Source organism: Zosterops lateralis, assembly GCF_965231275.1.
Source record: "Zosterops lateralis genome assembly, chromosome: 3".
Classification (NCBI taxonomy): Eukaryota; Metazoa; Chordata; class Aves; order Passeriformes; family Zosteropidae; genus Zosterops; species Zosterops lateralis.
In genome coordinates this window covers 48,140,840-48,155,466 of record NC_139764.1, presented here as the reverse complement: position 1 = coordinate 48,155,466, position 14,627 = coordinate 48,140,840, and the positions used below count along the sequence as shown (strand labels likewise).

The 14,627-nt window shown below is 36.6% G+C and overlaps 1 protein-coding gene across 2 annotated transcripts in view; it reads right to left on the bottom strand.

The window, feature by feature from the left end:
• Nucleotides 1–14,627, bottom strand: part of EPM2A (EPM2A glucan phosphatase, laforin) — a 35,679-nt gene that overhangs the window by 12,581 nt on the left and 8,471 nt on the right. The window contains exon 2 of one of the 2 annotated variants that reach the window (XM_083857700.1): nt 10,955–11,129. In XM_083857700.1, the coding sequence (XP_083713826.1) occupies nt 10,955–11,129 (175 nt within the window). The remainder of the gene's footprint in view (nt 1–10,954; nt 11,130–14,627) is intronic. The other variant, XM_083857701.1, reaches the window with a different exon arrangement.

Here is a 14,627-nt window from a genome sequence, read left to right as displayed (position 1 = left end):
ATTTAGATCAGGCTGGATAAACCTGAAATGATTTAAATGTAATTGAGATTAAGTTGGGGCAAGGAAATGAACTGGATACTTTCTGAGGTCTCTTCGAGCCTATGATCTATGATACTATAATAATAAACTTTAATTTCCATTTCTGGAATCACTACCTATATTCATTTATCAAGCTCCATCTTGAAATAATTTAGGTTCCTTGTCCTTCCTGCCCTATTTGAAAGGTCATGCCAGAATTCAGACATCATTCCTTTGATGACAGAAATCTTGTTCTAATTTACACTCTAAATTAATTCAGAAGCAATTAATATCCATTTGATCTTAAAGAAGGTTCAATTTCAATAATTCTTCTTCCCCCTTTGTAGTGATTCCTGAATGTCTTTAACAAATAGTAATAGATCCTCTTTCTTAGTCTTCATTAAACTATGCTGTCTATCCCAGGCACCAGAAGTAGTCAAACTATGGTAACACACAGTTTCTTTAAAGCAAATTTATTTTGCTTCAACTCCAGTGGCATAAAAGCTACACATCCTGCAGAAAATACTCTCATTCATTGCATATTTGTTCTCCAAACACAATAATGGATCAAATGTATCTAATTTTGTCTCTAAACTAAGCTCACATACTCCAGTAAGTTCAGTGGAATTGCTGTTATCAACGTTGCAGTACATTCAAATCTATACAGTGAAAAGAGCCACAACACAAACTCTTCTCCCTTCTTCTTCACTTCATTCCATTAAAAAGCTTAAAGCAAATTGATTTATCTCTTACACATTTTTTATAATCTTTTTTGCCTCTAGTCTAGATATTATCTAAAGTAATGTGGTCACACAAGCCTTTATGTACATAGCCAAAACTGAAATGTGGAAGATTAAATATTATTCTCCCTGTATTCAAAATGAAATATTGTATGTCACATTTTTCTATGTATTTCTGTTGTGAAGATAACAAAGCAGTGATTCACAAGCACACCAATGACTTGTAGGACAGGGTGTCCAGATCTAGCCTTACATGACTTTGCCAGAATTTATTTTCAAACATATGCATGAGATTTCAACTGATGCCTAAGGTGTACACTGTATGCAGCAGAAAGCAAGGTTTGCCTTTGTAAGGAATGACTCTTCTTGTACTTTCATTTTATAAACATTCTCTGAAAGTAGACAGTGTGCCAATTACAAAAACACAGCCTGAGAAGACAGTCAGGTTCCAAGGCTTGTACTGAACAACCTGGAAAGGACTCCTCCATTGGCTTGTGAGCATTAGTGCCTAAATGCTCCAATTATAGAATCTTGTCTCATGCAGCCATGGTTGCCAATGGTTACTTCCCACATATGTCTCCCTTAGATTGCCAACATTCCCATTTGTTTTGATTTAGAACAAATACCCGGAAACACAAGAACAACAGGCTGCTAAACTCAGCCAGACCACAATAAGCCATGAATCTCTTGGCATCAGGAATGAGAATTTCTAACATTAATGCTTAGCAATGGGAACGATGCCACTCCTGGCACCTGCAAGTTTAATCAACAAAATTGACTTAAACTGCTACATATGAACTTTAAGTTAGTGCCTGAGAAGATTTGGGAATCATTGGTAAAAATATATTTTGTCTTCTTTCAGAGTTTACCTATTAGCTGCTGCTTAGAAATCTAGACCGGAAAAACAATACAAGATAAATCCACTTTTCAAAATGTAGCATTTCAGATCCAATGGAAATGCATTCCAATGCTTCAGAAACAAGTACATATTCATGAAAATTGCATATTTTCAAAGCACAGACTATTGCTAGGTGGCCTTGTGATCCACATGGCGCCATATACATATGTACAAAATAATGGAATCTCTCAGAACTCCAACAGCCAAAGAAAGATGCACATTCATCCCTTGTGGTACCATCTGAAAACAGCCTTGATGAGCTCTGTATGGATGTTCATTCCAATTTATCCAGAATTTCTAACCCCACATCAGTTCATTTATTTGAATTTTAAAGAGGGACAGATACATACTGGAACAGCACAGGCTGGGGGACAACATCTTAGAAATATGAAGAAAAATGGAATTAATGCCTCACCACAGTCAGCTACATAAACATCTAAAATAAGGTGTTCTCACAGCAAAGTCAAATCAAAGGAACATGTGTATAGTGCTACCATAACAAAATGGTCAGAAAACTTCATTTTAGCTAATGTACCCGGTTACTAGATTGTAAACATAAGATTAATAACTCTGGTGGATGAGCAGCCAACATCAAAGGTTTAGGCTGGGATGCTAATGGAGCTACTGAGAGGCCCCAGAAGAACCTATGTGTGCCTTTTTATCACAAAACTACAAAGTGTAGTGGAATGTCTTGAAGAAGTCTTGGATGACAAAATTGGAAAAAATCATGAGAGTTAAATTTATGAACAGTCAATGCTGCAGTTTTTATTTGAGCTCAAAGACTGACATGAATTACCAGGGGTTCTCTATTTTGTTTCAAATGTCTTCTTTTTTTTCTTTCACATCTCTTTCTTTTTCCAGCAGTATCATTGCACCTACTTGGAAATTAAAATTTCAAGCATTTGAACAAATATATTAAAATTATCTACTGTTAATAAAGTCTGTTTAAATGTGTTTACATTATCAGCTGAAGGCTGACTTTGTTAAACATACTGGATAGCCTTATTACCAAGACTACAGATATATTTGAGAAGTTTTTTCCTCCTTTTATCTCACCAGATTGAAGTAACTCGTTATTACAAGGAAACTGAGAAATTTAGTCTTCTGCAGTGAAAGCAGTATTTAACATTCCTTAGGACTGGTCTGCTCACGGCCAACCCTCTGAGCTGGCAACCAGACCACAGAAAGAAGGAACATTAGAGAAATTATTTTGTTAGGGAAGCTGCATATCCTCCTTATCAGATCATCATCTTGGGAAGGCACTGGAAATAACTGTTCTGAAGAGCTTTTAAAAGAAAGTCCTGGAGAAGTTAGTTAAACTAAAAAATAATAATTAAAAAAGAAAAGGCTCTAGAAGCCCAGCAACATCCATCTCCATGTAGTAGTGCCCAGCATCCAGCCCCTGAACTGAGTGACAGTCACAGAGACTTGTTGCTGACCCACAGCTGATGGATGGGAGGGAAGAGGAGGGAAGGGGAGAAAGGGAGAAAGTAAGCAAGCACCTACTTAATAATTAATTTTTTAGATATTCCACATTTTCTTTTTTCTGTATTAAAACTGAAATGCGTATTTTGCCTTTATTCTCTTCTTGACGCTTAAAATCATAAATTCTATTACTAGGCTTTTCACATCAAAGAAAAAAGACATTTCATTTAAACTTATAAACCATGGTGTCTACTGAACCAATAAAGAAGAAACCACATTTCTTAAAGCCTGGCAATGTCTATGACATTTGACTCAATTTTTATCACAGTTCATGGGAGGACACACATTAAACTTCTGAACAACAGCAGGGATTATGTACCTGACTCCCTGAAATTAAATTTCCCAAAGTACAAGCATTAAAGGAGGGAACAAGAGATTTTCAGTTCAGCCTCTTAATATGTTCCTTGGGAAGACAAATGCAGTTAATTTCTTTGTTGTTTTTTTGTTGGGTTGTTTTTTTTTTTCTTTTTTTTTTTCTTACAGAGAGAAAATTATATATGGTAAAATACAGCAACAATTTGATAATATCTATTTACTCTTGGGAAATAAAATACTTATGTTTCTGAGACACACTTCAAAGGAAAAAGAGCTATATTACAGTTTCCTTTCTAATAAAAAATTTTATCCTTTAAGTAGTACTCTCCATATTTTCATATAGAGGCACATTTTTTAAATTATCTTGTAAATATCTGGAGCATTTAAGCCTGAAAACTTATATTTATATCTCTCAGCACTTACAAAAAATATTAAAGATGGAGGTAGAATTCATAACCTAATAGCTATGGCTTGCTACTGTTTATAAATGAAGTATTTGTAATGCTTTTCCCATTTCATTTAAAATAACTATGCAGTTGTTTATTTCAGATTTTTTTGACTTCTAGATCACCTCTTTCAGAAATACAGTATACATTGAGCAAGTAAGCAAGCACCAAAACAGCTGGTGGTAATAACACATCTGATGGCATCACTTTTCACATTTGGGGACTAAAAACTCTCTTGCTCTGAGACTTTTTTTCTGTAAGAGTCAGCCCCAGGCTGGCTGGGCCCATTTGCCCTAGGAGTTGTGCCTGTAAAAAAAAAATCACAGGAAGGGGATGCAGAGTGGGTTTATTCTGCAAACACATCCCCGGTTTAACAGGTTCACCAGGTGTAACTTATGGAGCTGTGTTAGCAACGTTTTTTCAACAACCAGACAACTGAATTTACTCCCTCCTGGTAAGCTAAATATCAGTAAGGATGTGTACACAATCTCTACTTTCAGAAAGAGTTCTGCTATCTTTAGATAAACTCTATTAAGAAATGCCAGCAATTACCTAGCAACTAATAAATGCATGTAAAAGCTAGGAGGAAATAAATATCTGCAAGACAACTGGAACATCATCTTCAGTGAGAGAGTGATGCTGCCCCTTCATTGTCATCCCAGCTGTGAGCTAAATTGCCCAGGATTTCACAATCTCAGTCAATTTCATTCACAGCCAGCAACACCAGCAAATTGCTTTCCAATGGAGACAGAACTTTACTCCCTCGCTGACAGCCTGAATGTTAAAGAGTAAAGAGGCAGGAAAAAGGGCTGAAAACCTTCAGAAGAAATATGGGCAAGCAGCAGGAAAATAGAGTAAAATACACAGAGAAATTAGAAGCAGCAATAGTTTCTGCTCCCTAACAGTGACACCCCACATAAAATTCCTACTTACTGGACTATCAACATTTTTCTGTTATATCCCACAGAGAAAAGCAGAACTACGTTTACTCCTCCAGGTTTTTCCATGGAGGGTTCCCAATTTTCCTTCTGTTTTTTCCCACAGAATGACACAGAATTGTAAGTTTTTCTTAAGAAGTAAGGAAAGAATTTTGTGTAGAGGCACATCTATGAAAAGATCCATTTTAAAGAGCAACAGTGATTTTAAGTAAATATTACCCATTACTGGCCAATTGATTAAAGGCCTCATCTTCTCATCAACAGCCAGCCTCTGCTTGCTACCATTTTATTAATGAAATAGTCATTCCAGAACAATCATCCTTCTAAATAATAAAAAAAATATCTCAACCCCCCTGGTCAAAACCACATATGAATGGCAGAATGGTAAAGAAAATTACAGGAAAAAATCTCCAGAAAAAACTGACAAGACTAACCAGACACCATGCTTTAACCAGACACCATCTCCTTTATCTTATTCACATAGGGAATGTACCATTCATTGGACATTACTTCATATTCATCCCGAAGTCTAGCTGAAAATTTATGTCCCTCAGCCACTGCAGGAGGCAACAAACCTGGCAGCCTGCTGGCTAATAGCCATTCATCAGGTTTAACAGACCAGTCACTGTAGGTGGAAGTAATACTGGGAATTCAAATGCTGATGACAGTCATGTAAAAATCTTTAATCTAGAAGCTCTGTGACTTTTTTTCTTCTGGCAAAATCACATTTTCTAAAGGTAGCTTTTGCTTGCTACTATGGCACTCGCAAGAAAGGCAATTAGAAATGAGTGACATCCAGGAATTTCCATGTCAAGTTTCTTTTGGGTGCTCAGGCAGTAGATCACAGCAAGAGAACCAGAGCTGTGCTGGCAACAGCCATTTGCTAATACTCAAAAAATCAAAACAACTGAAAAGTGAGTTTCTGTAATCTAGTTCATCCCCAATATTCCACTTCATGGCATGTGACTGCACTGCTGGCATATCCCAACTCAATTTCTGTTCACATTCACAAGACTGAGATTTGCAGCTAACTCAACAATAGTCTGGCTTGGGCTATCCCAGCCAAGTGCCTCCTGCCCAAGCAAAATCACAAAACTTGGAAAAATAGAGTCATTTTTCCTGGTTTGAGCCATTATTATGTAGGGCACCGTGTGGGGAGTTCACAAAAGGAGAAGGCTTTTTGTTTGGATGGACAAGAAATCTGGAAGAAAAATGCAGTTGTTACCCAATCCAGAGATCACCCAAATTAAACACATGGGAAAAAAAAAAAAAAAAAAAAAAAAGGACTAAAAACTGATGGAATTCTAGCCTCATAATTTGTCTTCTCACTCTTGCTCCTATTGCCTCACACTCCTTCACTTTCAAGAACTTATATAAAATATTGCTTAAATATCACTTCTTACACTGATTTGAAACCCATTTTCTTCACAACAGAGGCTAGTAAAAACATTTACCAGCTCCAGTTGGGGGTGATGTAGAAAAACAAATGAAGACACACGAAGGACAAAAAACAGAATTAACTTTTAAATCATTCTATAAAAGGTGATTCCCATTGGTAAGTAAACAATAGTACCAATTTAGATTAGTTTCAGACTGTAGCTCAGTACAATAAAATATTCAAAGGAGCAGTCAGATATCCTAGTTTATGGGATAAACATATCAAAAAATGTGCCTTAGAATATTTTCATTACTTAATGTATAAAATGACCAGATAACTTTACTGTTAGAGCCTCAAGTATTGAAATCAAAGGATGAACTCTTATTGATGCTAAGTCCTTTTGATCAGGACTATTTTATGGGAACACAATCAATGAATTTTGTTCCAGAGCTCATTATTTCTTATTCTTTTCTCTAATATCACAAGCATTCTTTAGGCACAGGGGACAGTTAGCTCTCAACTTTTAATGTTAATTATGGTAATCTCTGTAGACATCATCACCTCTTAATTCATAATCCAGGCATAAATATCAGTGCAGCTTTCTACTATGGTAGCATAGGTCACTGCACTCTAGGGGGTTCTTGTGACAGCTTGCTCTTTAAAGGCTTTTTTTTTAATTCAGTAATTAAAAAAACTCTATAAAAAGAATTATATTTAAAACAGAAAGGTATTTTATTTTGTGAATGAATTGGAACTAGTGAAAAGAGAAATTAAAGACTAAAAAAAATAAGTGTTCTCTCTTGTATTATTTTCAAAGGTAATTCTAATTTCATACTGAACCAAATATATTCAACCAAGTTCTTGTTTTCCACCTAATTAAAGATGCATATCAATCATGTAAATGTTCATATTTTCCCATAGAAAGAAAATCTGTGGTCCATCAGCAAAATACTGCTCTAGTGCCTCCAAAAGGCAAAAAAAAAAAAAATCTCCATTTTGCCCTGGATCATTCTTCATTTATTCACTTATCTACATTAACATTTACTACAAAGCAGCTGCACAGTTCTTTTGTGACTCTCCTAACCATTCCCACTCAACACCTAACTTAGGTTATAGTCTGTATTATTGGCAATGTTGTAGGAAACTGTCTTACCAACAAGCCACAAAGCATTTGTAAATATTACATCATAAATTGTGTTTCATTTGCCAATGAGAAACAAAAATTATATTTTCAAGCATGGGAGTCAATTTTCTTTTATCATTATCTTAATTTTGTCTTAGGGAAAAAATCACTGATGATAGCAACACATTTATCAATTTCCCAATCACTCCATGAACATGAAATATTAGTATTTAATGGCCTATATATACATATATAATTTAAAAAAAGGTACTAAAGAAACTTGTACCTCAAAAAATTGTTGTCTGGACCCATGGCTACTCTCATTTAGTGCCTCCCCTGATTGTGGATTGCTAATTGTGTATTTTCCTCCAAAATGTTTAACAGCCATACAATACCACAGTTAGAGATTAGCTATCACTCTTGTATGAGGAATTCACTTACACATTCCAGTTTATCTGCATTTTACATGCAAAGCACATAAAAATCATTTTTCTTTGTCAGATTTAAGAGACATGACTCACAAAAAGTACACACCTAAAATTAGTCTGAAAACAGGAAACTAACTAGATGGCTTTTACTATCAGAGGTTAATTTCCATAGCACCTAATTCTGCCATCAAGCACCATTGTCTTCGACATATTATTTCAGGATGTTGTAATTTCAAGTGTCATTCCTTCTCTTGCTCTTATGTAATGCCTTTCTTTTGAGAAATGCAGATTTTTTTTATATAAATAATATAGTATACTACATCTACAAATTAGGAACTTCCATGTTTCACAGATGGAACTGAAACAGATAATATGGCTCAGACTCACAAATTTTCTGAAGTCATCTTCTCTCAGAAAATATTACAATAACTCTAATTTACTTTGAAAAATTACTGCATCCTAAGTAAACTCTCCTGCAATTTGAAGCCATCTTATTGCAGTAATATCTAACACAAAAGAGAAACTGATTGTTTTTGTGGGACTCACAGTTTGATTAAAGGTGTCATTACATCTCCAAACCATGTGAGTATTAATGCCATGGAGGTATCAGTCATGACTACTAGCTGTGGGAAAGCTTCACATTTACAAAAAATTAGTTCAAATCTGCTGTGTTTAAAAACCGTATTATATACTCTCCTCAGTGAATGACCAACAAAAAATGAGTTCTCTAAATATAAGTTTAAATGTAAGTTCACTAAATTATGAGTGATACATCTACAGTGAATAAGAAAAATCTCCTCAGAGCATTCGTCATCAGTCTCAGCATCATGCAAAATTGGTTTTGGCCCCAGCCAGAAGCATGCTCTTCTCATCCTGCTGCAGTCCATTTAAAGCAGAAGCTCGTGCTTTATGAAGAGGCAAGATGGCAGCAAAGCTCAGAGCAATTGTTTCTATCTGTGATTCAACAGAAGATAAATAAAATCAGTCCCAGGGCCCACGTGGTAAGCTCCATTGACAGAGGAAAACCTTCCTTTCTCATTAATTCACATATGGCAGCCCTATTAAGTGGAAGCAACATAGAGGATGGGCTCACATCAAAAGTTTTCATTGATAAATCACTTCTTTCCAGCCTCCATCACTCTGGAAAGTTCCTACAAGTGGTGACAGGACTCAGAATTTGCGGTCACAATGCTCCCCGCAGCCCTGCTGCCTCCATTACAGCATGGAAAAAAGTAATTTTAACTGGAAAACCATGATCTGATCATATTCTGAGATTTAACTGTAGGGGCAGAGGGACTGGCTTTTTGCTTCTGTTTGATTTTTTTTTTTTTTTTTTTTTTGCTTTGGGGAGGAGGGAGGTTATATAGGTATTTTTTATTTGATTAATCTTCATTGTACTCCTCTGAATCAATAAATCCATTGCAAAATAAAGGCATTTTCATCAGCTCACTTCAGCTGCTCTGCCAACAACAGCAAAGAAAAATCTAAAATAGCTAGTATTTTTGGTCTGCTTTATTACAACCAGCAGAATGGGGTGAATCTGCCCCCAACTGTTAAAAATTTAAAAAACATTTAAGGCAGAATATCTTCAAAGTATTAGAAGTAATTATGTGACAGGACTGTTACAGAGTATGCTTATTTAATATAGCTCAAAGAAATGAGATAAGAATTACTAAGACATACATATAAGGTTGCCTTTCAATGAAGGTATGTGTATGTGAGAAGGGAATGAAGGAGATCCTCATCTAAAAAGACTACAAAGCTCAGAAAATTTTCTTCAAATATTCTCTAGCAGAATCTGCAGCTTTTTACCTAATCTTTGAAACACATAGTCATGCAGATAAGGCAGCATTAAATGGATCACTGCTGCCTCTGGAAAGGAAGATAAGTTACCCTTTGGTACTTAGATATTCACTTTCTGACAGCTGTTCTTCTTTCTCAAAAAATTTCTCTGCCAAGCAAAGATTATTTGGGATTGACAAGTCCGTGCTTTGGAATAAACAAGATCTTTACTCTGATAGGATGTTGGAAACTGATGTTTAAGATCCACATAACACTACAGTCTATCAGGTGTACTGTGCAACTTGAGGGGGTCTCAGAGAAAAGCTCCCACAAAAACCTACATGTGCTTGACAGTGTTTATGAATCCATGCGATTTCAAAGATACCAAGGGGAAGAAATCTTTCCCTCGCACTTTGCAAGTCTAATGAGGAAAAGACAATTTTCCTTCCTACCCTGTGAGAGGGTGGAGATAGAGAGTACAAAGAGGAGACAAGATGGTGAGGTTGGTATATTTGATACAGTAGTCTGGAGAAATTCACACAAAAAAATGCCAAGGCTTAATGAAAGTAACAAGGTGGTTTGATTTTTTTTTTTTTTTTTAATCCCTGTGGCATAACTAACTGCTCTGTAATGCATGTGACATATCAGGACTGCTAGCATTTACACACTATTATCAATTCACAAACTTCCTGCTGTATCAATTGACTGGAGATGGGGAAAAAAGCTACACAGGGTCCCAAATTCCTCCGTACCACTTTGTTAAGCACCAGTGCTCAGCCTTTTGCTCTAAATACAGCCTGTGCTTCATCTGCAGCCCTAAAGGGTAGGTGCCCTCCTTGGCCTCTACTGTCTCCTAATTCAAGTATGCTTCACCAGTGGACAGTGGACTCAAGTGAACACTACAGATTACAAACATTTTAAGGCTTGTCTAAGTTTTAGTATTTTGTTAAACACATGCCCAGAAGCGGAAGTCATCAAAAGCTTCTGTCACTAATTGCCGTGGCTGCCAACATGAGTGACAACATGTCACCAGTAAATTCTGGTGCTAGATTATATTATTTTTGTCTCCTAGGACATGTTCTTCAGTAAAATCATCCCAAACCAAACACATAACATACATGCAATTTTACATGTGTATATAGACAAGCATTTGAAAATGACTATCCAAAAATTGCCACAAAACTTTTTCAGATGTGATGCAACATAACAGACCTGTACACAGTACAGGTATCCTTGAACTGCTAAACTGACATTTAATTGCAAAGAGTTGCTGAATCTTTGTTAAAGTTTACTGCTACATACAGACAACCATTCACTACTTCAAATGCAGTTTTCAGATATGCCAGTTCAGATTTTCTGTTTGTAACATTTGACACCAGCCAGGCTCTGCACATTTCTTTTACCTGGAGTAATGGATAGCTTGATGTCCTGCAATATTAAAATAGAAATCGGTTGTGTGTTTCATCTCATCAGTATGTCCAGAGACTTCAATCCAGTGTGCTATTGGGAGGCAGTAAACTCCATCTACTATGTTGCTCTGGTTGTAAACACAAGTTCGATCATGATGAGGCCCACTACCTAGAACAGAAGACAGGACAGTTGCAGGCTGTGTACCAGGACAATTTTCAAAGAAAACTGTGGGAAGACTTGAACTGAGCATTCAAGGCCAGGAGTGGTGCTTCCTGCTTCTTCAAACTGCATTACCAACAACTGAAATACTGGCAACAGAAGCACTGCCACAAAGCAAATGTTTAGCATTAAAATAAAATTCTGTAGAGTATTTAAAAAATTTATTTTAATTATTTCTTTTAAACCTCCCACAATATTAAAAACTCCTAAATCACTTAACATTTAAGGAATGATTAATGTAATATAAGTTCCTCCGTTCATGTCTCACAGTATGTGACCTCAGTGTTTCATATTGTTGCTCAGTGACCTCTCTAGGGTATCAATCTTGCTGTGCCTCAGACATGCCACGGCAGCCTGACCTTGGCTCAGGCTGACTTCCAAGGAAATTGCCAAGATATGGGAAAGACCACAGTGAAAGTTGAAAGGACACCCATGCCAGAGACAACCACAAAAAAAGGTAGGACTGGTGACATAGGATTTGCTACCAGCTTGAGGATTCAAGAGGAAAAACATCAATGTGGAAAGGCATCAAAGCCCAAAGAAGGTGGCAGACAACAACCTAGAAACAAGGCAGACATTTAAAGGGGCAAATAAGTGTGGCCCTCCTCCACCTCACTCACAGCTGCCTGGCCAGCAAAGACTCTTCAGATTCCTGTTGCAGACCAGACACATACAGATATCTAGCCAAGGAGTTCATTAACCCTATCTGTCTTTTATGTTTGCTGACAATAAACACTCATTTTGTTGTCTTCAAACGCATGTCTCACTTTGAGAGTCTGTTCATACACAGTAAAGCTGCCCAAAGTGACCCACAGAGAGACGGTCACAATTGCAATGGTGAATGACCACAACTACCTTAAATGGCCTAGTTTAAAGTAAGGTTCTTTTTCTTATGATTTTTTACTAATATTCATTACCCCTTCTTCTTCTCTTACAACAGTAGTGTGAGCTTAGTCAGAAAACTGGTTTTTAATACCATGCCAGAGTAAGCAACTTGAATTGAAATGGGTCATGTCATCAATGAAAAGGTTATCTAGCCTCCAAAAATACAGTAAATGTACATTCTCCTCCCCACCACCATTTTTACATACTTATTGTAATACTAATTGCCATGTAGGAATAATTATCGTGCAGATCAGAAGTGACCTAGTCTATGGTTTGCTTAAGTCTGTTACACAAATACACTATTAATGATCTTAAAATATTTCTGAGAAAAATTATGCCCAAAGGAATATCTTCAATTTCACATTGCATGTAAATGCATGACCAATTTTCAAGCACCACAGTTAGGGAAACTGGCTAGAACAAGGGCATTTTGGTAAATGTATTCATGCAATGATTAGAGAGTAAAAATAACATTTAAGAGGAAAGCTCAAACCATCTCCTTTTTTCCAGATGACATGCAGGCCATTTTATCATAATTGTGAAATATTATTATTTACCAAAATGAAAAATAAAATATGAGACAGAAAACTATTTTCTTTTTCACATTGCTGAACAATTATGCATCCCATAGCTTTTGATTATTTTGATTATAAATAAGGTAAGCAAGATCATTACAGTTTCAGAAGCTACAAATCTTTCCACTATATTTTTATCTCACATTTCTAATTGTTTACATATTCTTACCACTTTTAAACAATATGAGAAGACAGCAGCATACATCAATAAACACAACAGTGTTACAAAATCTATGGATGTTTATGATATTTAATTAATGACTTCATGCATTCAGCAAAATACAGCCACAAACATCACATCTTGCTTTCCACATTCTACCCTCCAAAAACTGTTTGTAGCAATGCACATCCCCGTGGCCATGTCCTGCCATCACGAGGCTGTGTCTGATCCTGACCCTCACATGCCCATGGACCCGTGTCCTGTGCCAGCCTCAGCCTTTCCCCAGGGAGATGCCTGATGCTCATTGCTGGGGCTGCCCTTGTGCCCCTGGCTGCCTGCTCCTGACTGCCAGTGCCATGGGGTGTCCCTGTAGTCCCCAGGGAGTCGCCAGCCCTCACTGCATCCTGGCAGTTTTGAACCATGTTCTCAGGATCTCTGCCTTTTTTGCCACTCCCAGCCCTGTGTTTCCTTGTATGCAGGTACCCATCATGTGCTTCCTATGGCCCCATTTCCAGTTGCTGCTGCTTGAGGTGTGTGCACTTCTGCCACCTGCCAGTTTTACAGTTCATCATCCTTCTCCCTCTTCAGCTTTAATTCTTGTCCTTTTTTTGCCTTCCTTCCTTCTCTATGACTTTCCTCCTCTCTGCCTTCTTAAGTGCTGCAACCTCCTTGTCTTCTAACCTTACCACCTTTACCATCATTAATTCACTTAAATAGCCTACAACCACATATGGAAACGGGGCCAAGAGTAAGTTGCCACGAGATGTTTATTTGTTCCCTCAAACAGGTTTGGTCAAATCGCATTCTGAAACACTTTCTTCTGTAATTAATATTTATCGCTGTTGATTTTTCTGCACCACTCAGCCTCAGCTTTCCTGCTGTGGCCTACAGTCAAACCTGAATCTCAAAAGGTATGGTTCTGGTTTGCCTTTAATAATCAGGTAAACAGTAGTAGCTTGCATTCATATAATATTTCATGAGAATTGCCTAGCTCTTTACTTCTCCTTATGTTATATACTGATCTATGAATTAAATAACTTTCCTACTGAAATAAGACATCTGTGCAACAGAATATACATCTACATATTTTCAACATACAGATATATATTCACATGTGATACAGCTTCATATAGGAAGGAGAGAGTGCTACCATCTTCAATATATACTAATTTAGGGAACAGTATGATCAAAGTGGACTATGTTCAGAAAGCTAAATTCACTATACTTCTTGAGGGAATTATGAAAATCTGCAATTACCAAAAAAGATCAGGTTTTAGTACCCAGGTAATATCTACATGATTACACAAGTGCTTCTCACCACAGTTTGCTTCACAATATGCATTTAATGAGTAAGTTTCAAAATGAGAAAAAATTGTATCAGTCCACATCATGCTTCTGCTAGCACAATTTGTCACAGGAAATCCGCCATATTTTGGATGCCAAAAGACAACAATGCTATTTTTATAATATTTCAACTTTAATGTTCCTAGAGACAATAGTAAAGCCAAGAACATCAAATGTTCCATTCACCTGCTTGTCTTTGGAAAAAGGAAAACAAACACAAATGTCCTTTGAGAAAGAGCTCACACAACAGCAAATACATGGTTTTACAGCTAAACCCATTTCTGTATCAGTATTTTTCTTCATCTTGTTTTGATTCATATTCCAAGCAGCAAAACATAGGTTTAATTATTTATCATTGCGAAGAAAATACACAATCATCTGAAAACATGTAAAAGTCAGCCATAAAAAGGAGTAAGTTAAATATTTGAATAGTACTGATCTTCCTGTTAATTGATCATGCTGGCTTTCCTAATTAAATAAAAA